The sequence below is a fragment of the Macaca thibetana genome, chromosome X, assembly GCF_024542745.1.
Source record: "Macaca thibetana thibetana isolate TM-01 chromosome X, ASM2454274v1, whole genome shotgun sequence".
Taxonomy (NCBI): domain Eukaryota; kingdom Metazoa; phylum Chordata; class Mammalia; order Primates; family Cercopithecidae; genus Macaca; species Macaca thibetana.
In genome coordinates this window covers 149,012,412-149,038,779 of record NC_065598.1, presented here as the reverse complement: position 1 = coordinate 149,038,779, position 26,368 = coordinate 149,012,412, and the positions used below count along the sequence as shown (strand labels likewise).

The following is a 26,368-nucleotide window of genomic DNA, read 5'->3' as shown; positions in this document are numbered from 1 at the left end:
TAAGGCTTTCTCGCCAGGCCGGGCCGGGCGCGGGGCGGGCGCGGGGCGGTCGCGGGGCGGGGATGCGGCCAACAAGAAGGCGGGCGGCGGCGGCCCATTCGCGTGGAGGCGCGTCGCGCGCAGCGGACGCCGACAGAACCCCGAGGCGCCCGGCGCGGGCGCGAAGGCGATCCGGGCGCCACCCCGCGGTCACCGGCCACCGGTCGCTCTCAGGGACAGCAGGTGAGGTCTCCGCGGCCCGGCTTCGCGCCTTGCGCCGTAGGGTCGCCGCGCTCCTTGTCGGCCGGGGGCGGGGTTGGAGAAGGCGGGCACAGAGGCCCGAGAACGCAGGCGCCAGCTCGCGCCCAGGTCCGGGCCAGGTTCAGCTGGGATGCGTGAGCCGATGGAGGCGCCCCTGACATCTGGGAGTGAGTGTCCAGAGAATGTCTTCCCTAGTTGACCCACGAGCCGTGTCTGTGCCCACGAATGTGGGAGCCTGAGGCCATGGGGGGGTCCCCTAGAGAAAGAAGGTGTCTGGGCACTTGCCAGGAAACTGGTGCCTGCATGGGTGCCCATGAACAGACTGCATGCCTGAGAGAGAAGGGCCCTGACACCAGGAACTTGTGTGGACTCAGGGTGAGTGGCCACCTGGAAGGACACTTCTCAGTCAGTGTGCCCACTGGGAGGGGGACAGCGTGTCCTTTGCTGGCTCGAGTCCACGGGACACCAGCTGCTTTGGGCAAAGGGGAGCTGGTTCTTGGGCTGCTGTACTCCATGGCGGCCATGGTGAGGTTGAGGCCAGGCCAGGTTCCTTGGTCGGGCCCTGGGCCATATCCCAGATTGGCTCTGAGCTGGATGCGCACTGCCAGCCAGGATGTGACCAGCAATGTCCCCAGATTCCCATGCCACCTGGGGCCAGGCAAAGTAGGTTAAAGTCCACTAGCAGACCCATTTGTAAGTGCCCTGAGTACACTGCCGAGGTGGGAGCTTGGGAATGGGCAGCCTCACCTGCCGCACCTGGACTTGCCAGCACAGGTCTCTTCTCACCTTGCCAATCTGCTGCTTCCTTCCCTCCTGCGCCCCCTGGCTACACAGGCCTGGAAATGGCTCCTTAGGGATCCCAGCTGAACAGCCCCTGGGCTTGGGCTATACCTCCCAGTGGGAGGGTCTGGCCTGGGGTCTGAGGGCCAGGGGTGGTGTGGTGGGCGGGGTGTGTCTAACATCCAAGAATCTACTCCAAATAAGGGAAAATATGAAAGAGCTGGATTTTGGCTTCCCAGGACTGCCCGATCTGGGGGCTCTGGGATCGGGCGACATCTGGCGGTGATACTATGTTCTAGGGACAAGAACCCTCTACACGCCCATTCCTTGTTTCCTCTAAATAGGGAAAAGCTAGGGCTGGAAGACAGGGCACCCATCTCCTGACACCCTTTCTGCTGGAATTGGCTACTGGTCACTCTGACTCAGTTTCCCTGAGCTCTGAAGATTAAGGAATGAACCCAGACAACCCAACTCAATGGCCCTTAGTGGAGAGTAAATTCTCGATGGAATTCCGTGCCTGGGAACTTGCTTTCCATGGGGCAGGGGGACCAGAAGGACAACTTCAAACCTGTCTTGAATGGGGCCTGGCAGGGAGGGATCTGTATGGCTCCCTCCTTTCCAGTCCTCCCTCCCACCTCCACCCCAGCTCCCAGACGCCCAGGTGCACTTGGTGCAGGTGTGTCTCAAAGTCGTCAGGAGAGGAGACAATATACAGGGGTTGGCCTCAGTACTGGAAAATGCCATTTGCACCCCCTAACACCACCACTAGTGGGAAAAACCAGTGGGGCCACAGGCAGCCCCGAAGTGAATGTGCTGGGTGGATCACACACAGCCTGACCACATGTCATGTAGACAACTAGGGCTACAGGAGAGTCAACCATATTTGGGCATGACGTGCTGGCCAAGCTGGAGCCTCCTCCTCTCACTGGTCTTTAGCAGATAAATTAATTATTACTAGAATTGAGCAGGAGGGACAGATACCTGCCTTCCTAGAAAAAAACACTCAGAGGAGGAAACATTCCGGAGAGGGGAGGTACCGAGGACTGAGAGAGGGAGTGCATGCTGGGGAGGAAGCCATAGGCAGGCTGGCTTCTGGCTGAAGATAGTAGCAGTGAGCATCCCCAACAGTTCCCTGGTCCCAGTCTACATCTCAGCACAGCAGCCGCTGCACCATCTCCAGAGTTATCTACCAGAAAATTTTGAGTGAATAGCCCCCACTGCTCTGGGGACACAACACCCCAGGCCCCTGATCCTTGTCCTCAGGCCTCCTCTGCACCTGCCACCACACCCGAAGCCCACCCAGACCCAGGTGTTCAGAGTCTGACAAGTCTTATGGGAACCGCTGAGCAGGCCCCTCTGGGTCTGGAATGCCACTCCCGTTTGTCCCCTGGCTGGCCATGCTGGGCTCAGGGGCCTTTCTGACAGGAGAGGACCCCGGCTTCAACTCCCCCCAGTGCCCCGGGTGAACTGGCATGAATGATTAGGCGGGCACACGTCTCTGCACACATCGCACGGCACCCTCTGCCCGCGCCCACTGGCGTGCCCGTTGGCACGCCCGGACCCCTTCAAAGGTTGCTTGCTCCTGGAGTGTCGGCGGCCTCCTGGCCCAGTGCCCCATATCCTCCCGGGTGGAGGGAAGCAGAGAGGGAGGCGGTGGGAAGCAGCGGGCACAGGTGCGCAGGCGAGGGCCCTACAGACTGGGAAGGCAGGCCCGTGGCAGGGGGTCTGCGGGGACCGCGTAGGCGCAGGCCTTGCCCTGCAGCCGCTTCCCAGGTGATGCGCACACAAAGGGCCCTCGGCAGTGCCTGGTCCCGGGCCGCCGCTCTCCAGGGGTTCGCTCTTAGGGTTGGCCCCTTCCCGCCGCTGCCGGGGCGGCGGACCGGGATGCCGCCCGGGAACCCTAGGCCCTGGGGGCCCGGGGAAAGGGGATGACGGTGGGAGGGTAGGGTTGTGCAGGGACGGGGCAGAGCCCAAGTGACTTAGGGACGAGAACCACCCCACCCCTCGCAGGAGCCCTGGGGAAGGAAAGTCCCTTGTAAGGCGCGCCGGCTGCAGGCCAAGCAGTCCCGCGCCAGATACTGCTCAGCCTTTCCTCGCTCTGGGGCGCGTTTCCTGCAGCGCCAACGCGAGGCCGCGGGGCTGGGAGCATCCTTGCCCACTCCAGGGCCCAGCGACCCACCCCGGAGCCCGGGTTTCACGTCTGATCAGCCAAAGCCCGGGGCCTAGTGGGGGCATTCCAACGGGCGGGGCGGGGTGGGGCAGTCGCGCCCCCGAAGCCCCACCCCACGGCCCCTCCCCGCAGGAGGCCCGCCCCCTGGCCCCGCCCTCCGCCCGCATTTAAAGGGCTCGCTCTCTCCGCAGCGCAACCTCTGCTTCCTTCCTCGCCTCCCGCGCGCCGAGGTGCCTGCGACTTTAATTAAAGGGCCGTCCCCTCGCCGAGGCTGCAGCACCGCCCCCCCGGCTTCTCGCGCCTCAAAATGAGTAGCTCCCACTCTCGGGCGGGCCAGAGCGCAGCAGGCGCGGCTCCGGGTGGTGGCGCTGACACGCGGGACGCGGAGATGCCGGCCACCGAGAAGGACCTCGCGGAGGACGCGCCGTGGAAGAAGATCCAGCAGAACACTTTCACGCGCTGGTGCAACGAGCACCTGAAGTGCGTGAGCAAGCGCATCGCCAACCTGCAGACGGACCTGAGCGACGGGCTGCGGCTCATCGCGCTGCTGGAGGTGCTCAGCCAGAAGAAGATGCACCGCAAGCACAACCAGCGGCCCACTTTCCGCCAAATGCAGCTTGAGAATGTGTCGGTGGCGCTCGAGTTCCTGGACCGCGAGAGCATCAAACTGGTGTCCATCGGTGAGGGACGCCCCGAAGCGCCGGGCGGGCGGGCGGGGGCGGGAATTCCGTGCGTCCTTCCATCCCCCCGGGCGGACCCCTCCAAACCACCTCCTTCCGGGCTGCGGCGCAGCTCCCGAGGCCCCCGGCTGGTCTGCTCCACGCGGGCCTGGAGAACAAAGGCGCGCGGGCTGGCGGGCTGGCCGGCCGGGCGTGCGAACCGCTACGCGCCCCCGCCCGCCGCGCCCCGGCTGGCCGGCGCCCAGGCTGAACTCACATCCTCAGCAGGCCGCGCCCCCGCAGATGTGCTCGCGGTGGGAGTGGGCCTGGGGGGTCGGGCACTGGGCAGGCTCTGGCCCTGCGCCCCATCCTCGAGGAGGAGGAGGCCCAGGCTCTCCCGCCACAGCTGTTTAGAGAGGGCCCTCTGGCTTCAGACTCCCCTTGTTTCTAAAGTGTGGGTTGGAGCTCATGCGTCCCATTGTCTAGGACTCTGGGCTCTTTCTGTCCCTGGAGGATGCGTCGCCCATCGGAGATGGCTCCAACCACCAGTTTAGATCTACCTCCCCCCCACACACAGGGAACCTGGGGGCCAGAAAGAAGCGTAGTTAGCAAAACTGTACCCGGAGTTGGGCGTGGTTGACTGAGGGACCTGGCTTGTAGACTACTTGGACGCCAACTTTTCTGTTCATCTTGGGACAAATTCTTGCTTCCATGTTGGCCTTGCTTTTCTGCGTATAGCACGCAGGAGTTGGTTGGTAGATGCTCCGGCGTGCACTGTGCCAGCCCAGTGTCTGTGTCACTGGACTGGAGAGGCTGGCATTGACCAGGCCTGCTGCAGCATCCCAGTTCTTTCTCAAGATAGGGGCTGCTTGGAAGGGCAGGCACCAGAACGGGTGACTTGGGGGTGACGTTGAACAGGGAGAGGAGAGGGATGATGATTCTTCTCTTCTTCAGAACTGAGAGGCCTTCCAGTTATCCCTGCAGCTCTGGAATGGCCCTTGCTGAACCCAAGAAAGTGAGGGACCAAGACTTGGGTTCCCCCAGCCACTCAGAGGGCAGATCCCAAGAATTGAAGTTCTTTCTTTGGAATGCCAGTTGAGGCGAGGGGCAGGCCCACCCCCCCAAGTCCCAGCCTCAGTCTAGCCAAGCTGAGTCATTTCAGAGTCCTGGATGGTGTGTGTGGGGGGGGCGACCGGATGTGGGGAGGCGGGCCACACCCCAGTTCTTTGGGGGGGGTCTCCTCCCTCCTCCCAGCTCCCCTCCTCCTTGTGAGCTGGCTGGAGCAGGCCTAGTTCCCAGAGCTTTGCCATATAAGGCAAAAAAATGTTGGAAAGCAGCAGTGATTAGGGGAGGGAGGGGCTGGCTGGCCCGGGGGCTGGGGAAAGGGGGTGGGATGGGGCGGGGCCATCCAGCCAGGCAGTCTCCCAGCCCTGGGCCCTGGTCCTTCACACTCTCTTTTGGGAGGGGGATGGGGACGGAGTAGGTTGGCCTAACATGGACCTGGTGGGCCTGGTTGCTCCCGGTGTGGGGGTCGTTAAGGGGTCTCAGGCTGGATTGGGGTGGGGGCCTGATGGGAAGCCCTGGCTGGCCTTGTTCCCTGGCCTTGCACCCTCAGTCCTCTCTGAGCCCCTCTCCCCGCTGCCATTTAGGGAGAGTGAAAGGCAGCCTCGTGGGGCCAGGACCAATCTGGGAACTGGGGAGGCCACTCTACTTTGAGCGGCCCACCTGGCCCTCCAGGTGCTGCCTGCTGGGCTGGGAAGCAGCTGCCGTGGACGGCCCAGCCCCTCCTCATAGACCCACCCCCTAGTTGACTCACCAGAGAAGTATTTTGTCTGATTATGGGAGAGGCTGACAGAGCTTCTAAAGATGAGCTCTTAGAAAGCCCAAACCATCCTGCCTTGAGCCTGAGACCCAGAAGTAGCTTTGGGTGGGGCCCAGAGCCCAGCAGGGTTGCCATGGCAATGGGGGGTGTCGGGGACCCGCCCTAACCACTTCCCCTGTGGCGAGCCTGCCGAGGCCCAGGCCCGTTAGGTGGCAAGTGGGTCAGGCAGTGGGTGGCAAGGGGGTTCCCACAGTGTCTTCTGCTGCCAGCCCGGCATCTCCCGATGGGCCCCAGTGAGTCAGGGCCATGTGGCCCAACTGCTGGTTCCTTTGGGCTCTGGGCCTCTCCCCTGGCCGGGCCTGTGGCCTCCGAGCTCCAAGCTTGGGTCTTCGAGGTGGTAGAGGAAGTGGAGGTAGTGGTGGGGGTCACACTCCTTTACCCAAAGGGTGTTTGCCCAACTCCCCCACTTCCCCTGCCTCACCCCACCCACCCTGGAACAACAGTTGTATTTCCCAACCACCCAGGGCCACCCGTCTTCCTCTTCCTCAGCCCCAGCCCCACTCCAGGTCATGGGCCCTGGATTCTGGGCCAGCTGGAGCCAATCTCCTCCTCCTGGTTCCCCATAGGCCCCTGAGGCGGGTGGCAGACCCCTGCTCTGGCAGCTGTGGACACTGTCCACCTGTTCTCCAGAGCTGACCATCTGTGGGCTGGGTCTGCCCTCTGCCCTTCCTCTGGGCCCAGGGCTTCTGGCAGTAATCATACCCTGCTATCATCGCATGTCTGTGGGTATCTCCCCTCACCCCAAAGTCTCCTTTACTTCTGAACACCCCCTGGGATGCTGGGCAGAGAGGGCCTCATCCACATCCTACCACTGGTCAAGACGGGGTGTCTCCCTCCTCCTTGGCCCCCCCATCCCGTGCTACCAGACCATGACCCCAAAGCCTGGGAGCGGCCCCTCCCGCACAGCTGTGTGCCCAGTGTAGCCACTCTTGTACTCACAGACAGCAAGGCCATCGTGGACGGGAACCTGAAGCTGATCCTGGGCCTCATCTGGACCCTGATCCTGCACTACTCCATCTCCATGCCCATGTGGGATGAGGAGGAGGATGAGGAGGCCAAGAAGCAGACCCCCAAGCAGAGGCTCCTGGGCTGGATCCAGAACAAGCTGCCACAGCTGCCCATCACCAACTTCAGCCGGGACTGGCAGAGCGGCCGGGCCCTGGGTGCCCTGGTCGACAGCTGTGCCCCGGGTGAGGGGGCACAGAGGCAGGAGAGACTGGGCTGGGGTTGCCCATGGGTGGCCCTTGAGGGGGTTCTGTAGCCCCCGGATTCACAGCCTTCCTTGTGCCATAGGCCTGTGTCCTGACTGGGACTCTTGGGATGCCAGCAAGCCTGTGAATAATGCACGAGAGGCCATGCAGCAGGCGGATGACTGGCTGGGCATCCCCCAGGTACACCTGCCCGGCCTGTCTGCGGCCGTAGGGGAGCGGATCGGCAGTTGGGAGAGACTCGGAGGCCCGATGGCTCCTGTTTTCTGCCCGTGACAGGTGATCACCCCCGAGGAGATTGTGGACCCCAACGTGGATGAGCATTCTGTCATGACCTACCTGTCCCAGTTCCCCAAGGCCAAGCTGAAGCCAGGGGCACCCTTGCGGCCCAAACTGAACCCGAAGAAAGCCCGTGCCTACGGGCCAGGTGAGGGAGCCCAGCCGGGGTGCACCCATGTGCCAATGTCTTACCCGTAAGACAGTGTCCCATCCAAACGTGGAGGTCCCGAGGGGTCTTGGGTTACATGGTGGCTAGGTGATCGGGCCACCCAAAAGTCAGACAGGAGTGGGTCGGGACTAGTGGCAACACTCCACTGAGTAGGCAAGAGAATGCCAAAACGTTTCTCCAGTCACAGAAACCTGCAGCGTGAGGTCCTCGGGGAGGTAGCACCCCGTGGTCTCTGTTATACATGGAGATGAACCAGAACTCAGTAACAGGGACCTAAAACCCAGTCACAGCTCACACAGGAACAAGGGCCCAGTGCGGTGAGAATGAATGTTCCAGAAAACAGGCACAGGCCTGTCCCAGCGGCAAGAGCACAGCTGGGTCCCGAGGCCGGGCTTTGTGCCGCAGCTCACACTGAATGAACTTGCCCAGTTTGGAATGTGCCTGACTTAGGGGCCAGCAGGGAGGGGCGTTGAGCCTGCAGAGGCCTGGGGGCTGGCATGCCACCGGTGCTCTTGCCCGCCTCCCTTAGCATCCAGGGCTGAGGGGTGGAGGGGTGAGGCTGTGGCCCTAACAACTGGCCTGTGGTTGGCTCGCCCTCCCCTGCCAGGCATTGAGCCCACAGGCAACATGGTGAAGAAGCGGGCGGAGTTCACTGTGGAGACCAGAAGTGCCGGCCAGGGAGAGGTGCTGGTGTACGTGGAGGACCCGGCCGGACACCAGGAGGAGGTAGGGCTAGCTGCTGGCAGCGGAGACCCCGCAGCACTCCCTTTCAGTGGGGCTGCTCTTAGCGAAGGCTCACAGGCTCCTTCCCACTGCAGGCAAAAGTGACTGCCAATAATGACAAGAACCGCACCTTTTCTGTCTGGTACGTCCCCGAGGTGACGGGGACTCATAAGGTGAGCCCTTGGCCAGTGGGGAGGCTTGTGACCTCAGGCGGTGGCTGGAGGTCCCTAGCCTACCCTCACGGCCCACCCTTCTGGGGACAGGTCACTGTGCTATTTGCTGGCCAGCACATCGCCAAGAGCCCCTTCGAGGTGTATGTGGATAAGTCACAGGGTGACGCCAGCAAAGTGACAGCCCAAGGCCCCGGCCTGGAGCCCAGTGGCAACATCGCCAACAAGACCACCTACTTTGAGATCTTTACAGCAGGTAAGGGGAGGCTGCCGAGGCCCGGCTGGTCTGTGGGGAGAGCCACACTGGGGCCGGGGAGCTAAGCAGGTGCCTTGTGGCAGGAGCTGGCACGGGCGAGGTTGAGGTTGTGATCCAGGACCCCGCGGGACAGAAGGGCACGGTAGAGCCTCAGCTGGAGGCCCGGGGCGACAGCACATACCGCTGCACCTACCAGCCCACCATGGAGGGTGTCCACACCGTGCACGTCACGTTTGCCGGCGTGCCCATCCCTCGCAGCCCCTACACTGTCACTGTTGGCCAAGGTAGGCCCGGCCCTGACTGCCCTCTGCTGTGGCACTGCAGTCTGGGCCTCCCACAGGAGGGGGAGCCCCCTGGTCCAGTCCCGCTGCAGCCCACCCCAGGGCGCCTACTCTTTGAGCTTCCACTGTCTGGGCACCTGCTGTCTTTCCTCCCCTGCTGGGGTCCTTCCTCCTCTCCTCTCCTCGCCCCTCTCCATCTCTCTCCTCTCCTCGCCCCTCTCCATCTCTCTCCTCACGCTTTCACCTTTGGAAGAGCTCGCTCCAGCTGTCTAGAAACCTGCTGCTCTCTGCTCTGCCCACAGGGTCAACGGTACTTGGATCTGTCTTCTTCTTGGAAGGGAGGGCGGGGGGCTCTGGGCTGGTGTGTAGCAGGTGGGAGGAGGCCTGCCATGTCCTGGCCCAGGCCACAGTTACTGGGGTCACGGTTCCTTCCAGTTCTTTCTTGCATGTCCCCCTCCAACCAAACTCTGAGGGACCCTCCAGTCCTGACAGCCCCGCCCTGCGGGAGGCAAGGGAGGGGTCACCCAGCCGAGCTGCTGGTGCTCAGCTGGCCCCTCTGCCTACAGCCTGTAACCCGAGTGCCTGCCGGGCAGTCGGCCGGGGCCTCCAGCCCAAGGGTGTGCGGGTGAAGGAGACAGCCGACTTCAAGGTGTACACAAAGGGCGCTGGCAGTGGGGAGCTGAAGGTCACCGTGAAGGGCCCCAGTAAGTTGGCCTGGAGCCAGGCCAGGGTGGGTGGCGGCAGCCCCCAGGTTCACTGCTGGGCAGGCCTGAGGCCCTCCTTGTCTTCACAGAGGGAGAGGAGCGCGTGAAGCAGAAGGACCTGGGGGATGGCGTGTATGGCTTCGAGTATTACCCCACGGTCCCTGGGACCTATATCGTCACCATCACGTGGGGCGGTCAGAACATTGGGCGCAGGTGAGGCCCCCAGGCATCCCTCTCCCAGCTCTGCACATTCTGCCTCTTCCTCCTGCCTCCCCACCTGATGATGAGGGGCCACACGGGCTCTTCCTGCCTGGCCGCCACAGTGGGGCCCAGGCTGGCTCATGTAGTGATTCTTGGTGTTCCTGTGTGGCTCTCCCATTTGCAGTCCCTTCGAGGTGAAGGTGGGCACCGAGTGTGGCAATCAGAAGGTGCGGGCATGGGGCCCTGGGCTGGAGGGCGGCGTCGTTGGCAAGTCAGCAGACTTTGTGGTGGAGGCTATTGGGGACGACGTGGGCACCCTGGGTAAGTTGGGGGCTGCACCATGGGCACCTGGGGACAGACGATGGCAAGGACAACCCACCCTGAGGCTCCAGGGCACTGAGGGGACTGTTGGCTGTTGTCAGGCTTCTCGGTGGAAGGTCCATCGCAGGCCAAGATCGAATGTGACGACAAGGGTGATGGCTCCTGTGATGTGCGCTACTGGCCGCAGGAGGCTGGCGAGTATGCCGTTCACGTGCTGTGCAACAGTGACGACATCCGCCTCAGCCCCTTCATGGCTGACATCCGTGATGCACCCCAGGACTTCCACCCAGACAGGGTAAAGAGCAGGCAGCGATGGCCTAAGTCTCATCCTGCTGCTCCTGCTTGGGGTCCGGTGGGGGTGGGCCCGGGTCCTGGGCTGGTATCCCCAGCAGTATTCCTGGCACTGTGTCCCTGGCCACCCTGCCTGGGTTGTGGCTCAGGCAGCCTAGACCTGGTCCCCTGACAGCTGGGTGGTCTCCCACTAGGTGAAGGCACGTGGGCCTGGATTGGAGAAGACAGGTGTGGCCGTCAACAAGCCAGCAGAGTTCACAGTGGATGCCAAGCACGGTGGCAAGGCCCCACTCCGGGTCCAAGTCCAGGTAGAGTGCCCATGGGTGTTGGGGGCAGGGCAGGTGTGGGTACCCAGGCCTGGGCACTGACCAGCAGGCCACCTGCTCCTACCTGCCTGACAGGACAATGAAGGCTGCCCTGTGGAGGCATTGGTCAAGGACAATGGCAACGGCACTTACAGCTGTTCCTACGTGCCCAGGAAGCCAGTGAAGCACACAGCCATGGTGTCCTGGGGAGGCGTCAGCATCCCCAACAGCCCCTTCAGGGTGAGTCAACCTCCAGCAGCCTTTAGTCCATCTCGATAGCATTCACATAGCACACAATTCATCCATTTCAAGTGAGTGGAGCATATTCACATCATCCCAGAAAGAAACTCCACGCCATCCTGACTCCTCTGTCCCACAGCTCCTGGTGACCACTAACCTGTTTTCTGCTGTGGCTTTGCCTGTCCTAGACATGTTCTATAGACGGAACCGCGTGCCACATGGCTTTTTGTGTCTGGCTTCTTTCGCTCACCACGAAGTTTACTGTGTTTTCATTCACGTTTAGCATGTCTTGGTGTTTCGTTCCTTTATTATTATCTTATTTATTTATTTTTAAAATTTTTATTCTTTTTTTTTTTTTTGAAACAGAGTCTTGTTCTGTTTTCCAGGCTGGAGTGCAGTGGCGCGATCTTGGCTCACTGCAAGCTCTTTCTCCCAGGTTCATACCATTCTCTTGCCTCACCCTCCCGAGTAGCTGGGACTACAGGCACCTGCCACCCACCCAGCTAATTTTTTGTATTTTTAGTAGAGACTGGGTTTCACCGTGTTAGCCAGGATGGTGTCGATCTCCTGACCTTGTGATCCACCCGCCTCAGCCTCCTGAAGTGCTAGGATTACAGGCGTGAGCCACTGTGCCCAGCCTTTTTTTTTTTCTTTTTTTTTTTGAGCCGGAGTTTTGCTTTTGTTGCCCAGGCTGGAGTGCAGTGGCGTGATCTCAGCTCATTGCAACCTCCGCCTGCCAGGTTCAAGCAATTCTCCTGCCTCAGCGTCCTGAGTAGCTGGGCATGCGCCACTATGCCCAGCTAATTTTGTATTTTTAGTAGAGACAGGGTTTCTCCTTGTTGGTCAGACTGGTCTCGCGCTCCTGACCCCAGGTGGTCCACCCACCTTGGCCTTCCAAAGTGCTGGGATTACAGGCGTGAGCCACCATGCCTGGCCGCTTCATTCCCTTTTATGGCTGCATAATACTCCATCGTGTGGCCAGACCACATTCCATTTGTCTGTTCACTTGCTAACAGATATCGAGGATGGGCTTGCCTTTGGTGATCATAAACAGCGCTGTTAACAGTGGGTCCAGGTGTTTGCATGGACGTTTGCTTTCATTTCTCTTGGGTAGTTGCCTCAGAGTGACCTGGAGCATCACCCAGTCCCTCTGTGGTCAACTGAGGAACTGCCAGGCTCTTCCCAAGGCAGTTGGGCCATTCTGTGTGCCTGCCAGTGTAGCCGAGGGAGCCTCTGAGTCTCCTCCAGGCTGCTCATGCCCTTACCCTTGCCCCTGTGCCCTACAGGTGAATGTGGGAGCTGGCAGCCACCCCAACAAGGTCAAAGTATATGGCCCCGGAGTGGCCAAGACAGGGCTCAAGGCCCACGAGCCCACCTACTTCACTGTGGACTGCGCCGAGGCTGGCCAGGGTAAGGCCTGGCTGTAGGTGGGAGGGCAGGTGGCTGGGATGTCCCTGCGAGGTCTCAGCCTCCGTTCCTCTCCCTGCCGCAGGGGACGTCAGCATCGGTATCAAGTGTGCCCCTGGAGTGGTAGGTCCCGCTGAAGCTGACATCGACTTCGACATCATCCGCAACGACAATGACACCTTCACGGTCAAGTACACACCCCGGGGGGCTGGCAGCTACACCATTATGGTCCTCTTTGCTGACCAGGTGAGTGCTGTGCTCCTGACCGCTAAGATGTCATTGCAGATAATGTCAGCCCTCCTCTAAGGCCTTCTCCTCCCACTGCCTGCAGGCCACGCCCACCAGCCCCATCCGAGTCAAGGTGGAGCCCTCTCATGACGCCAGTAAGGTGAAGGCTGAGGGCCCTGGCCTCAGTCGCACTGGTGAGTACAGGTACCCCATGGCAGGTTGTGGGGCATCAAGGGTAGGAGGGCTTAGGGCAGGGTGCCCCTACACGGTCCCTATGTGTTCCTCAGGTGTCGAGCTTGGCAAGCCCACCCACTTCACAGTCAATGCGAAAGCCGCTGGCAAAGGCAAGCTGGACGTCCAGTTCTCAGGACTCACCAAGGGGGATGCAGTGCGAGACGTGGACATCATCGACCACCATGACAACACCTACACAGTCAAGTACACACCTGTGCAGCAGGTAGCCGCGCCCTCCACTACGGTGACCGAGTTCCCAGCCTCCTCACACAGCTCCGAGGGACTTACTGCCCACCCTCATTCCTTACCTGGGAAAGGGCAGGCATGGAGGCCCAGGAGGGGGTTGGGGAGCAATTCTAGTGTCTCTAAATGCCCCCTTCCCTTCTGCACCCTTCCTAGGGTCCAGTAGGCGTCAATGTCACTTATGGAGGGGATCCCATCCCTAAGAGCCCTTTCTCGGTGGCAGTATCTCCAAGCCTGGACCTCAGCAAGATCAAGGTGTCTGGCCTGGGAGAGAGTAAGTAGTTGGGGCCCTTGTCGCAAAGGCCTTGTCACATAGGCACCCCCAGCCCGAGTGTCATCCCAGGGATTGACTGAGCTGGGTGTCATGTCTCTCTCCTTCCCTTCATCGTTTCTACAGAGGTGGACGTTGGCAAAGACCAGGAGTTCACAGTCAAATCAAAGGGTGCTGGTGGTCAAGGCAAAGTGGCATCCAAGATTGTGGGCCCCTCAGGTGCAGCAGTGCCCTGCAAGGTGGAGCCAGGCCTAGGAGCTGACAACAGTGTGGTGCGCTTCGTGCCTCGTGAGGAAGGGCCCTATGAGGTGGAGGTGACCTATGACGGCGTGCCTGTGCCTGGCAGCCCCTTTCCTGTGGAAGCTGTGGCCCCTACCAAGCCTAGCAAGGTAACTGGGGTATGGGAGGCCCTAAGGGTAGAACCTACTGTGTTCTCTGAGGGCCCAGAGAGCACCCCATCTTCTCCAGACCTGCCCTCAATCCTCCTTTTTTTTTTTTTTTTTTCTGAGACAGACTGTTAACCTTGACCCAGTTTAAGTGAGAGTAAAGGGGAGGAGGGAAATAGAAACCCACAAAAAGTCATCAGGGTTAAAGCATTTTTTTTTCTTTTTTTTTTTCTTTTTTTTGAGAGTCTCACTCTGTCGCCCAGGCTGAAGTGCACTGGCGCGATCTCGGCTCACTGCACCTTCTGCCTCCCGGCTTTAAGCAATACTCCTGCCTCAGCCTCCCAAGTAGCTGGGATTACAGGTGCCCGCCACCACGCCTGGCTAATTTTTGTATTTTTAGTAGAGACGAGATTTCACCATGTTGGCCAGGCTGTTCTCAAACTCCTGATCTCAGGTGATCCACCTGCCTTGGCCTCCCAAAGGGCTGGGATTATAAGTGTGAGCCACCGCACCCGTCCCTCCTTTTTGTCCTTATGACTGATGGATGGCCCATCTGGCAGGCAGCCTGGGCCCGCCAGCATCCCTGTTTGGTGAGGGCAGGAAGCCAGGGCAGGGGGAGGCAGGTGGAGAGTCAGGCAGGAGGTCTGGGGTCAGGGGCATAGCATGGCCTTGGCTCCTGACCCCTTCTTCCCTCAGGTGAAGGCGTTTGGGCCGGGGCTGCAGGGAGGCAGTGCAGGCTCCCCCGCCCGCTTCACCATTGACACCAAGGGCGCCGGCACAGGTGGCCTGGGCTTGACAGTGGAGGGCCCCTGCGAGGCACAGCTCGAGTGCTTGGACAACGGGGACGGCACATGTTCCGTGTCCTATGTGCCCACCGAGCCCGGGGACTACAACATCAACATCCTCTTCGCTGACACCCACATCCCTGGCTCCCCATTCAAGGCCCATGTGGTTCCCTGCTTTGACGCATCCAAAGTCAAGTGCTCAGGCCCTGGGCTGGAGCGGGCCACCGCTGGGGAAGTGGGCCAATTCCAAGTAGACTGCTCGAGCGCAGGCAGTGCAGAGCTGACCATTGAGATCTGCTCAGAGGCGGGGCTGCCAGCCGAGGTGTACATCCAGGACCACGGCGACGGCACGCACACTATCACATACATTCCTCTCTGCCCCGGGGCCTACACTGTCACCATCAAGTACGGCGGCCAGCCTGTGCCCAACTTCCCCAGCAAGCTGCAGGTGGAGCCCGCAGTGGACACTTCCGGCGTCCAGTGTTACGGGCCTGGGATTGAGGGCCAGGGTGAGTTGCCCTGCCGTGGGGTATGTGGCAGCGGGGACACAGGGACCAGAACCCCAGAGCCCCAAGCCTCCTCTCTGTGTCCCTTTGCAGGTGTCTTCCGTGAGGCCACCACTGAGTTCAGTGTGGACGCCCGGGCTCTGACACAGACCGGGGGGCCGCACGTCAAGGCCCGTGTGGCCAACCCCTCAGGCAACCTGACAGAGACCTACATTCAGGACCGAGGCGACGGCACGTACAAAGTGGAGTACACGCCTTACGAGGAGGGTGCGTGCTGGGGCTCCCACAGGCTGGTGGACGGTGGTGGGTGGGGTGGCCCGGGCTCCTCCTGACCTGGCCTGCACTCCTCCAGGACTGCACTCGGTGGACGTGACCTACAACGGCAGCCCCGTGCCCAGCAGCCCCTTCCAGGTGCCCGTGACTGAGGGCTGCGACCCCTCCCGGGTGCGTGTCCATGGGCCAGGCATCCAAAGTGGCACCACCAACAAGCCCAACAAGTTCACTGTGGAGACCAGGTGAGGGAGCCCCCAGGAGCCTGGGTGGCCAGTAGGCCTGGGAACCCCAGGAATGACCGGCTGTCTGTTTGGACCAGGGGAGCTGGCACGGGCGGCCTGGGCCTGGCTGTAGAGGGCCCCTCCGAGGCCAAGATGTCCTGCATGGATAACAAGGATGGCAGCTGCTCAGTTGAGTACATTCCTTATGAGGCTGGCACCTACAGCCTCAATGTCACCTATGGTGGCCATCAAGTGCCAGGTGAGGAGGTGGAAGCCAGGGCAGGGCTGGGACTGTCTGCTCCTCCCCACCCTGTCTCATACAGCTGCCATACCTTTGCCCCAACCCTCAGGCAGTCCTTTCAAGGTCCCTGTGCATGATGTGACAGATGCGTCCAAGGTCAAGTGCTCTGGGCCCGGCCTGAGCCCAGGCATGGTTCGTGCCAACCTTCCTCAGTCCTTCCAGGTGGACACAAGCAAGGCTGGTGTGGCCCCACTGCAGGTCAAAGTGCAAGGGCCCAAAGGTGAGTGCTTCCATGCCTGGAGCCGGGGGTCGCGAGGGCAGTGTCCTCTTTGAGGGCTGGGAAAGGAGACTGGAGGCCCAGAGTGCAGGTGTAGAGGTGTTTTCGGAAGAGCCTCAGATGACAGTGCATCCAGGAGGGGACTTAGAGGAGGTAGAGCAGATGGGACTTGGTCGCTGAGCAGATGTGGCAGGAAGGCAGGCGGGCAAGGTTCCCAGCTGGCACCCAGATGGGTGTCTTTTGTGTCAGAGGGGGTCAAGGCTATTCCCAGGGTCGGGCGGATGAGGATAAAGCGAGGTCTAGGCCTGGGACTGGGTCCTGGCAGTCCAGTGTGGTGGGATAGGAATGGAGGCCTAGGACACTAGCTGAGGCTCTGTCCCTGGGGCTGGGGCCAGGCCTGGTGGAGCCAGTGGACGTGGTGGACAACGCTGATGGCACCCAGACCGTCAATTATGTGCCCAGCCGAGAAGGGCCCTACAGCATCTCAGTACTGTATGGAGATGAAGAGGTGCCCCGGAGGTAAGAGGCAGGGCCTGCTGCCTGTGGGGAGTAGCCCAGGCTGGATGTTGAGAACCTGTCTGACTGCTCGTCACAACACCCATACCCACAGCCCCTTCAAGGTCAAGGTGCTGCCTACTCATGATGCCAGCAAGGTGAAGGCCAGTGGCCCCGGACTCAACACCACTGGCGTGCCCGCCAGCCTGCCCGTGGAGTTCACCATCGATGCAAAGGATGCTGGGGAGGGCCTGCTGGCTGTCCAGATCACGGTGAGCTCCAGGAACAAGCAGGGGAGGCAAGGGGGCCTGGGCCTGGGAGGCTGGAGTGTGGGCTGTGGTGGCCAGTGTCTGATATCCCTGGGGAGCTGCACCAAGGAGGGCAGGGAAGGACAGGGCCCCTGTCTTTGGTTCGCTAAGGTTGTGACTGCCTTAGGATAGTGGTGACAGGCACAGGCTTCCCCAGACATGCACTTGCTGTTAACTTTGAGCATGTCACCAAAGCCTTTTGTGCCTCAGTTTCCCCACCTGTAATATTCTCATGGGGCAGGTATAGGATAAAAACTTGAGAACACCCAGGTGAGCTCCTCCTAGTGCTGGACAGGCCCTGGGGCTGAGGATGGGTGCCAAGCTCCCTGGCTGTGCCTATTGTCATGTGGGGAGTGTGGGATGTTTTAGTCTCCATTCTGGACTCTGCCAGGTGCAGGCAGCCCTTTGGGCCATAGCAGTTGAGAGGCCTGAGGCCCAGAGGCTGTCCCTGTAGCAGCCACGCTGGGCGCTTTCCAGGAGCGCCTGAGGCAGGCCTGGGGCTACTTGGTCTTGAGCCAGCTGCCTCCCCTGCCTCTGCCACACAGGATCCGGAAGGCAAGCCGAAGAAGACACACATCCAAGACAACCATGACGGCACGTATACAGTGGCCTATGTGCCAGATGTGACGGGTCGCTACACCATCCTCATCAAGTATGGTGGTGACGAGATCCCCTTCTCCCCGTACCGCGTGCGTGCCGTGCCCACCGGGGACGCCAGCAAGTGCACAGTCACAGGTGAGCCAGCCTGCCGTTGGCCGCTGCGGCACTCGGCACGGGGCTTGGGTTGTGCCTGTGTGCAAGGGCTCGCTGCTTGGGGCGGCGTGTGGGAGTGGGGGCTGCCCCCTTGAGTGACTCACCTGACCTTTCTCCTTGCTCTCTGCCTTCTCACCTCAGTGTCAATCGGAGGTCACGGGCTAGGTAAGCTGCTTGCTGGGGCCACTCCCAATGCCCCTCTTGTCCAGAGGGGCAACTTCCTTTCCTCTTGGAGCCGATTCCCAGGACAGTTCCAGCTGCAGCTCTAGGCAGGGACAGAGTTGGGGGGGGGGGCGCAGAAGATGAGGCTGTGGGCTGGAGGGCGAGGGCCCAGGGAGGCTTCCGGAGCTGAGCATGACCGCTCCGGCTCTCCCCCTCTCTGGGCCTTTATTTCCCCATCTGAGAACTCGGGTTGCAGCTGAGAGCTTTGGGGTGAGGTGCATCCTGAGAGGCACCCCACTGGGGACTTTGGGGTCTCGGGATCTTGGCACCCAGGGAAGCACAAGGGTTCCTGTGTGGGCTGAGGGAACAAGGGGTCTCCCTGACTCAGTGGGAGCCCCAGCCCTGGCCAGATCCACAGACCCCCATCCCCACCTTCCAGGGGCCTCTGCGTCCCGGGCTGGGGGAGGTGCATGAGCGGGTGGGGCTGGCTGGTAGTGCAGTAGCGCCAGTATCGACTGCTTGGGCGGCCAGCATGGCGGGGCCCGGCCCAGCCTCAGAGCCCCAAAGTGCATTCTGTGACCCGTCTCCCTCCTTCCCCCTTCCCCCATCTCCCAGCAGTGACGTTATTCAGACATTCCCCAACAGGCATGGAGGGTCACCTGCCCCAGCCAGGGACACCCGGGAATGCTGATGAGAGGCTACAGGCCTGGCATTTGGGCAAGGTGGCTAAGGAAAGGGTTAGAGGGTGGCTAGAGTTTTGCGGCAGGAGCGAGATGGCTTTATAGAACAGGCCGTAGGTAGGATCTGATGTGACAGGCGTGTGTGTGCAGGGCTGGGGAGGCTGGGGAGTGCTGATTGCAGGGCCTTGGGGGCTTTGGGGGTGGGAGCAAGACTCAGTAACCTCATTTCCCTGGCTATTGTTTGCAGAATGGAGACAGGGAGGGGGGCGGTGCTGAAGTTGCTCTCCGGCAAGCTTGGTGGCCAGGGGGCTTCAGTGAGAGCCAAATTAGGAGGCATACTTTGAGGATGGAGTGGCTCAGACCTGTGGATGGCCAGCCGGGAGCTGGGCAGGGAAAGTGGGGAGAGTTGGGTACCTGTGAGGTTGGGGTCCAAGACACTAACTAGATGTCATGGGGTGGGCATGAATGAAGCCTCCCAGGGCAGCGTGGGCAGCAGGCAGCCAGGTCTGGAGCTCGGGAGAGCTGCCTGGCCGCAGCAGGCCAGCATGGAGCCTAGTGCAGCAGGAGCCCTCGGCCGATAGCGGGACTTGGTGGCAGAGCCCCTCGAGCTTGGCCTTCAAGTGGGTTTCGTGTTCCTGGCTGCTTCCCTGGCAGGAGGCCAGGCTGCAGGGGACACTGTCACTGCCAGGCCTCACAGCCCACAGCCCCCCCAGCCTCCACGGCGGAGCTCCAGATCATAACGTCACTGTCTCTCCCCTTCCTCGGGCACTCTGGGGCCCTGGAGCCTGCTCAGCTGCTCTGCCCTTGCAACCCAGCAGTGGTGGCTGTAGCTTGGGCCTCCTGTTCCCTGTCTCCCTGGGTGCTGTCCCCGCTCTGCCAAGCCTGCTGCACTGCGCTACTCGGGTGCTAACCCCACTGCCTTCCGCTTCCCCGTTCCCACTCCTGCCTGCACCGGGCTGCTTTTCACCGCGAGCCTTCTCAGTTGTCAGGAAACTCCGGTTTCACCATCAGGCCTGGGGGGTGGGGAGGCAAGTGTCACGTCCCCCCACGCTGCAGCAGGACTCTGCCTCACCGCGTCCACACACAGCAATGGGGGCCGGGGCCAGGCCACGGGGGTGCAGGCAGCCGTGTACCCAGCCAGATGCTGACGTTCAGCGGTGTGGGCCGTGGTGCTGGATGAGGCTGAGTAGGCAAGGGAGTGGCTGTCAACACTTAGGCTGGAGTGGGCCCTTCCTTTTCCTCCCAGGCACCTGGGTGCTACCGTCGGGCCCCTCCCACACGGGCACTTGAGGTGGTCAGGAGAACCCTTCCTGCCTTCTGAGAAACCACTCGCCATCCCAGCTTGGAGGGGCAAGAGGCCGGGCGGCCTGGCTGTGCTTGGTGGTGGCAATGAGAGGCCTGTGTGGGCGGCAGGCGGATGGGAACAACCTGAGCCCAAGCTCACACACTGGCCCCCCTTTGGGGACCCACCCTGCCCCACCAGGTGCTGGCATCGGCCCCACCATCCAGATTGGGGAGGAGACGGTGATCACCGTGGACACTAAGGCAGCAGGCAAAGGCAAAGTGACATGCACCGTGTGCACGCCTGATGGCTCAGAGGTAGATGTGGACGTGGTGGAGAATGAGGACGGCACTTTTGACATCTTCTACACGGCCCCCCAGCCGGGCAAATACATTATCTGTGTGCGCTTTGGTGGCGAGCACGTGCCCAACAGCCCCTTCCAAGTGACGGTGAGGAGGGGTGGGGGGTAGGTCAGCAGGGGCGTCTGGCAGGTCCTGGCCTGTTCCCCTGGGGCCCCTCTGTGACAACAGACTCTCCAGCAGCTCTCTGCTTTGCCCTGCAGGCTCTGGCTGGGGACCAGCCCTCGGTGCAGCCCCCGCTACGGTCTCAGCAGCTGGCCCCACAGTATACCTACGCCCAGGGCGGTCAGCAGACTTGGGTACGCCTAGCCAGCTAGGGACACTGGGGCTAGCCAGCTGGGTGTTCTGTGTTCTGTGAGGCCCTATTTTACTATGTGTGAGGAGGGACCCCCAGATCCTCCCACGGCCCCTCACCCATGCCCTGTGTCTCCACTGCAGGCCCCAGAGAGGCCCCTGGTGGGTGTCAATGGGCTGGATATGACCAGCCTGAGGCCCTTTGACCTTGTCATCCCCTTCACCATCAAGAAGGGTGAGATCACAGGTGAGTGGGGACTAGGAAGGAGCTCGGGAGCCAAGGAGGCCAGATTGTGCCAATGAGCTGCCCTGACCTCAGCCCCCTGCCCCACAGGGGAGGTTCGGATGCCCTCAGGCAAGGTGGCACAGCCTGCCATCACTGACAACAAAGATGGCACCGTGACCGTACGGTATGCACCCAGTGAGGCTGGCCTGCACGAGATGGACATCCGCTATGACAACATGCACATCCCAGGTGGGCCTGCCCTGCCTCTGCCCAATCCACTGCCACCACCTCACAGAGAGATGGGACTGGGGGACACATGAGGCTGCCATTCTACAAGGCCCTTCTTCCTGCCTCAGGAAGCCCCTTGCAGTTCTATGTGGATTATGTCAACTGCGGCCATGTCACTGCCTATGGACCTGGCCTCACCCACGGAGTAGTGAACAAGCCTGCCACTTTCACCGTCAACACCAAGGATGCAGGAGAGGGTGAGCAATAGCTCCGGTCTTGACCTGCTCTGTGCCCGGGATGCCCTCACCGGGCTAAGGGCTGGACTCAGGAGATACTCCTGAATGGGGCTCCCTGCCCTGCTGCCCTGGCCATTGGGGCTCCTCAGTGTAGGCCAACTGGAGTGTCCCCAGCATAGTTCCCATGCTCACCCACGGCTCTCTCCAGGGGGCCTGTCTCTGGCCATCGAGGGCCCGTCCAAAGCAGAAATCAGCTGCACTGACAACCAGGATGGGACATGCAGCGTCTCCTACCTGCCTGTGTTGCCGGGTGACTACAGCATCCTAGTCAAGTACAATGAACAGCACATCCCAGGCAGCCCCTTCACCGCCCGGGTCACAGGTGGGTGGCACTGGGAGCAGTGACAAACGGGTGGCAGGATGGGCATGGTCTCCCATGGCTGGACACACAGTGATGGCTGGCCTGCCTCCACCAGGTGACGACTCCATGCGTATGTCCCACCTAAAGGTGGGCTCTGCTGCCGACATCCCCATCAACATCTCAGAGACGGATCTCAGCCTGCTGACGGCCACTGTGGTCCCGCCCTCAGGCCGGGAGGAGCCCTGTTTGCTGAAGCGGCTGCGTAATGGCCACGTGGGTAAGTGGCCGAAGAGTCCAGGGGTTTCAGAAAGGCAGCAGTCTGTGGGAACCCACGCCTTCCCTGACTGACAGCCCTGCCCTGTGTCCAGGGATTTCATTCGTGCCCAAGGAGACAGGGGAGCACCTGGTGCACGTGAAGAAAAACGGCCAGCACGTGGCCAGCAGCCCCATCCCGGTGGTGATCAGCCAGTCGGAAATCGGGGATGCCAGTCGCGTTCGGGTCTCTGGCCAGGGCCTTCACGAAGGCCACACCTTTGAGCCTGCGGAGTTTATCATTGATACCCGAGATGCAGGTAGGCAGTGGCTGCCCACCAGCTGGGGTGGGAACACTCTGCATAGCACCGAAGCTCAGGGGTATCCATTCCCCAGGCTATGGTGGGCTCAGCCTGTCCATTGAGGGCCCCAGCAAGGTGGACATCAACACAGAGGACCTGGAGGACGGGACGTGCAGGGTCACCTACTGCCCCACAGAGCCTGGCAACTACATCATCAACATCAAGTTTGCCGACCAGCACGTGCCTGGTGAGTGCAGCAGTGCCTCGGCAGCCCCCGTCACTACACCAGGGCCCACATGCGGTATGTGACCGGAGGGGCGTGGGCCGTGCTTTCTTCCTGCAGGCAGCCCCTTCTCTGTGAAAGTGACAGGCGAGGGCCGGGTGAAAGAGAGCATCACCCGCAGGCGTCGGGCTCCTTCAGTGGCCAACGTTGGCAGTCATTGTGATCTCAGCCTAAAGATCCCTGGTAGGGGCTGTGGGGAGCCTGGGGAGGGGTCCTGGGGCTCAAGCAGCCCCAAGAGGAGGGGTGGAGCCCAGGGCTGCTGCTCACTAGCCCATCCCCACCCTGCAGAAATTAGCATCCAGGATATGACAGCCCAGGTGACCAGCCCATCGGGCAAGAGCCATGAGGCCGAGATCGTGGAAGGGGAGAACCACACCTACTGTATCCGCTTTGTTCCTGCTGAGATGGGCACACACACAGTCAGCGTCAAGTACAAGGGCCAGCACGTGCCTGGGAGCCCCTTCCAGTTCACTGTGGGGCCCCTAGGGGAAGGGGGAGCCCACAAGGTCCGAGCTGGGGGCCCTGGCCTGGAGAGGGCTGAAGCTGGAGTGCCAGGTAGGCCTGCTCACACGCTGAGCGCTCGCTCTCCTGCGTTGGCCGGGGTGGGGTTGGGGGTGGAGGAAGGAGCTGGCAGACATGTCTACCTTGGCTATACCTGGAGGGGGCCAAGGCTGGTGGAGCAGCCTTCAGTGAGGACACACTGTTCTCCCACAGCCGAATTCAGTATCTGGACCCGGGAAGCTGGTGCCGGAGGCCTGGCCATTGCTGTCGAGGGCCCCAGCAAGGCTGAGATCTCTTTCGAGGACCGCAAGGACGGCTCCTGTGGTGTGGCTTATGTGGTCCAGGAGCCAGGTACTGGGAACCCGGCTGGGGTTGGAGGAGGTGGGGCCTGAGTGTGGGTATTGGACCCAGGGATTGCACAAATGGCCCTGCGTGGCACTCACTCTTCACTTTCAGGTCCCAGGGCCACCCAGGCTGTTCGTGGGAGGCGGGAGGCCCAAAGGCTGATGAACCGGTCTTACGCTCTTTCCCTGCCCAGGTGACTACGAAGTCTCAGTCAAGTTCAACGAGGAACACATTCCCGACAGCCCCTTCGTGGTGCCTGTGGCTTCTCCGTCTGGCGATGCCCGCCGCCTCACTGTTTCTAGCCTTCAGGTGAGGCACTGAGAGAAACCGCCCACCTGCGGCTCCTGGGCCCGGACAGACCAGAGCTACCGCAGAGAGCAGGCCTCGGCCCTGTGTCCAGTGACCCCCTGGCCCAGCTCTGGGTTCCAGGCCTCTGCTCTGGCCGGGTGCAGCCCACGCTTGGGGTCGGCAGGAAATATCCTGCCCACCACGTGGAGTTTTTCTCGTGTCTCAGGTCTAAAGGCTTTGAACAGAAGCCTGTGCCCCTTGAGCACCAGGGCTGTGGTTTAAAGAGGGACAGCCTGCCAAGGCTGGGTGCTGCCCACAGGGTGGGGCCGCCCTCCCTTCCTGCCACCTGGGTGTGTGCGATGGCAGAGTGTGGGGGCAGGCGTGGGGATGTGTGCCTGTGGCTTCCTGCCCCTTGCAAATCAGTGGCTCTCCCTCTTTAAACCAAGTTGGACGCCAGATGGGTAAGTGCAACCCGCGGGCCTCCTGCTCCTGGGGCCTTTCCTTTCTCCCTTGCCCTTGCCCTGGCCCAAGCCCCCCATCTAACCATGTCTGCTGTGCTTCCAGGAGTCAGGGCTAAAGGTCAACCAGCCAGCCTCTTTTGCAGTCAGCCTGAATGGGGCCAAGGGGGCGATCGATGCCAAGGTGCACAGCCCCTCAGGAGCCCTGGAGGAGTGCTATGTCACAGAAATTGACCAAGGTGAGGCCCTGTCCCCGCCCGGCCGCCCTGCCCTGCTGGCTGGAAGCAGGCTGAGAGTACAAAAGGAAGGTACCGCTTCTGTAAGCAGCCAAGACGGGGCCCCATCTCCTGGCCCCCCTAAGCCAAGCAACCCTTTCCCAATTGGTGACCCAAGCCATTGGGAATGTGGCTCGCCGCCCATGGCTGTTAGGAAGGCCTTCTACCCTGAAGTACCATGCTGTCGCCACAGACAAAGACTCAAAGTCCAGCCTCAGTGCTGCTCGGCCCTTTAGCCATGGCCATGGTACTTGTGCACAGGCCTGGGGCAACCTTGGGGGTAAGAGGAGCCCAGTGGGCTTCATTTCACAGCCTAGTCCTGCCCTTCCCAGCTGCGTGACCTGAAGCAAGTTCCTGCCTGTCTCTGAGCCCGTTAACATGCAGGGGATATGTTGTTCACGGTAACCTTTCTTAGGAGGCAGCGAGGCCTGGGTTTGGCTTGTAAAAGATTTCTGTCCCAATGCACCCTGGCAGTGGGCAGCTTGAGTGTCTAAAGCTTCGGCCCTCGGGAGGTCTGCTGCAGGGTGCAGGTGCCCAGCATGGCTGGGCTCACACTGATGGACCAGCAAAACGGGTAGGGCCAGGGTTGAGGCTATTCCTCAGACACCATTTGCTGGTTTGAGGAGGAGCCCCAGGCCCACAGCATGGCTCCCTGCTCCTCAGATAAATATGCTGTGCGCTTCATCCCTCGGGAGAATGGCGTTTACCTGATTGACGTCAAGTTCAATGGCACCCACATCCCTGGAAGCCCCTTCAAGATCCGAGTTGGGGAGCCCGGTCATGGAGGGGACCCAGGCTTGGTGTCTGCTTACGGAGCAGGCCTGGAAGGCGGTGTCACAGGTAAGTCTGTGGGTGCGGCTGCAGGTGTGCATGCAGCTGTTAGACCCCTGCCTCCAAGCTCTTGGTGACAACGGGAGGCATCTGGAGGTGACAAGCCTGTGCTGGGTGGCTGAGGACAGGGAGGCAGACCAGTCTGGCTCTGCCTGACCTCCTGTGCTCCCAGGGAGCCCAGCTGAGTTCATCGTGAACACGAGCAATGCAGGAGCTGGTGCCCTGTCGGTGACCATTGATGGCCCCTCCAAGGTGAAGATGGATTGCCAGGAGTGCCCTGAGGGCTACCGTGTCACCTATACCCCCATGGCACCTGGCAGCTACCTCATCTCCATCAAGTATGGTGGCCCCTATCACATTGGGGGCAGCCCCTTCAAGGCCAAAGTCACAGGTAAGCCTGGGGCCAAGCTGTTGGTACCTGCCCAATGCCTGGCACCATGGCCACCTCTTAGCCCCACCCACTCTGCCCTGCAGGCCCCCGTCTCGTCAGCAACCACAGCCTCCACGAGACATCATCAGTATTTGTAGACTCTCTGACCAAGGCCACCTGCGCCCCCCAGCATGGGGCTCCGGGTCCTGGGCCTGCTGACGCCGCCAAGGTGGTGGCCAAGGGCCTGGGACTGAGCAAGGCCTACATAGGCCAGAAGAGCAGCTTCACGGTAGACTGCAGCAAAGCAGGTGGGCAAACTCAGGCCCCCGGCCCACCTTCCCACCAAAATGAGGCCAGAAATCACAGGACGGCCAGTATCTGAGAGAGGGGGGACCACCTTTGGGGTATGGCTGTCACTTCTAGAGCCACCTCCTGGACCCTCAAACAAAGGCCAGGGAGGAACTGGAATCTGCTAAGCCAGCCTGGGTTGGGGAGGTGCTGGCAGCTCTTTAGCAAGAGAGAACTGTCACCCCAGAACTGGCTAGGGACAGGAGAGGAGAGAGGACACCAGCGGGAGGAAGGGGGCTGGGACCTGTGACTGAGGACCCCTCTTGCCTCAGGCAACAACATGCTGCTGGTGGGGGTTCATGGCCCAAGGACCCCCTGCGAGGAGATCCTGGTGAAGCACGTGGGCAGCCGGCTCTACAGCGTGTCCTACCTGCTCAAGGACAAGGGGGAGTACACACTGGTGGTCAAGTGGGGCGACGAGCACATCCCAGGCAGCCCCTACCGCGTTGTGGTGCCCTGAGTCTGGGGTCAGTGCCAGCCGGCAGCCCCCAAGCCTGCCCCACTATCCAAGCAGCCCCGCCCTCTTCCCCTCAGCCCTGGCCCCTGGGCCACCTTGGCCGCCTGCCTGTCACTGCAGCCGCCCCTGCCCTGTGCCGTGCTGCGCTCACCTGCCTCCCCAGCCAGCCGCTGACCTCTCGGCTTTCACTTGGGCAGAGGGAGCCATTTGGTGGCGCTGCTTGTCTTCTTTGGTTCTGGGAGGGGTGAGGGATGGGGGTCCTGTACACGACCACCCACTACTTCTCTTCTCCAGCCAAGAGGAATAAAGTTTTGCTTCCATTC

General features: G+C 61.4%; 5 protein-coding genes across 10 annotated transcripts in view; 2 read left to right on the top strand and 3 right to left on the bottom strand.

Moving 5' to 3' along the window:
- Nucleotides 1–26,368, bottom strand: part of LOC126945506 (emerin-like) — a 365,730-nt gene that overhangs the window by 7,392 nt on the left and 331,970 nt on the right. Inside the window, exon 1 of one of the 5 annotated variants that reach the window (XM_050775518.1) lies at nt 19,055–19,064. The exons of 3 other annotated variants lie outside the window; for them this stretch is intronic. The gene's annotated coding sequence lies outside the window, so the exon portion shown is untranslated. Of the gene's footprint in view, nt 1–6,575; nt 6,586–19,054; nt 19,065–26,368 lie in introns of those variants that run through there. One more of the 5 variants, XM_050775513.1, reaches the window with a different exon arrangement.
- Nucleotides 1–26,368, bottom strand: part of ATP6AP1 (ATPase H+ transporting accessory protein 1) — a 125,505-nt gene that overhangs the window by 85,981 nt on the left and 13,156 nt on the right. The window lies entirely within an intron of this gene.
- Nucleotides 1–26,368, bottom strand: part of GDI1 (GDP dissociation inhibitor 1) — a 121,470-nt gene that overhangs the window by 92,419 nt on the left and 2,683 nt on the right. The gene's annotated exons all lie outside the window — the stretch shown is intronic.
- FLNA (filamin A) lies at nt 97–26,368 on the top strand. 2 transcript variants are annotated; one of them, XM_050775406.1, is made up of 48 exons: nt 97–222; nt 3,382–3,870; nt 6,673–6,921; nt 7,025–7,122; nt 7,219–7,366; nt 7,995–8,113; nt 8,206–8,283; nt 8,374–8,536; nt 8,620–8,820; nt 9,384–9,521; nt 9,611–9,734; nt 9,907–10,043; nt 10,145–10,338; nt 10,529–10,642; nt 10,736–10,879; nt 12,166–12,289; nt 12,372–12,532; nt 12,618–12,708; nt 12,802–12,971; nt 13,148–13,265; nt 13,389–13,651; nt 14,345–14,942; nt 15,033–15,206; nt 15,292–15,454; nt 15,532–15,692; nt 15,784–15,954; nt 16,347–16,470; nt 16,562–16,718; nt 17,300–17,489; nt 17,649–17,672; nt 19,833–20,080; nt 20,194–20,289; nt 20,429–20,531; nt 20,619–20,759; nt 20,867–20,995; nt 21,183–21,356; nt 21,451–21,612; nt 21,704–21,907; nt 21,984–22,136; nt 22,233–22,355; nt 22,461–22,727; nt 22,887–23,024; nt 23,212–23,327; nt 23,871–24,003; nt 24,703–24,879; nt 25,043–25,261; nt 25,345–25,548; nt 25,861–26,368. In XM_050775406.1, exons 2-48 carry the CDS (start codon nt 3,498–3,500, stop codon nt 26,046–26,048), a joined length of 7,944 nt encoding a protein of 2,647 aa, XP_050631363.1. In that variant the 5' UTR covers nt 97–222; nt 3,382–3,497; the 3' UTR covers nt 26,049–26,368. The 2 variants fall into 2 exon arrangements, with proteins under 2 accessions (XP_050631363.1, XP_050631364.1); XM_050775407.1 differs by lacking the exons at nt 97–222; nt 17,649–17,672.
- Nucleotides 25,629–26,368, top strand: part of MECP2 (methyl-CpG binding protein 2) — a 208,665-nt gene continuing 207,925 nt past the window's right edge. Inside the window, exon 1 of the mRNA XM_050775444.1 lies at nt 25,629–25,632. The gene's annotated coding sequence lies outside the window, so the exon portion shown is untranslated. The remainder of the gene's footprint in view (nt 25,633–26,368) is intronic.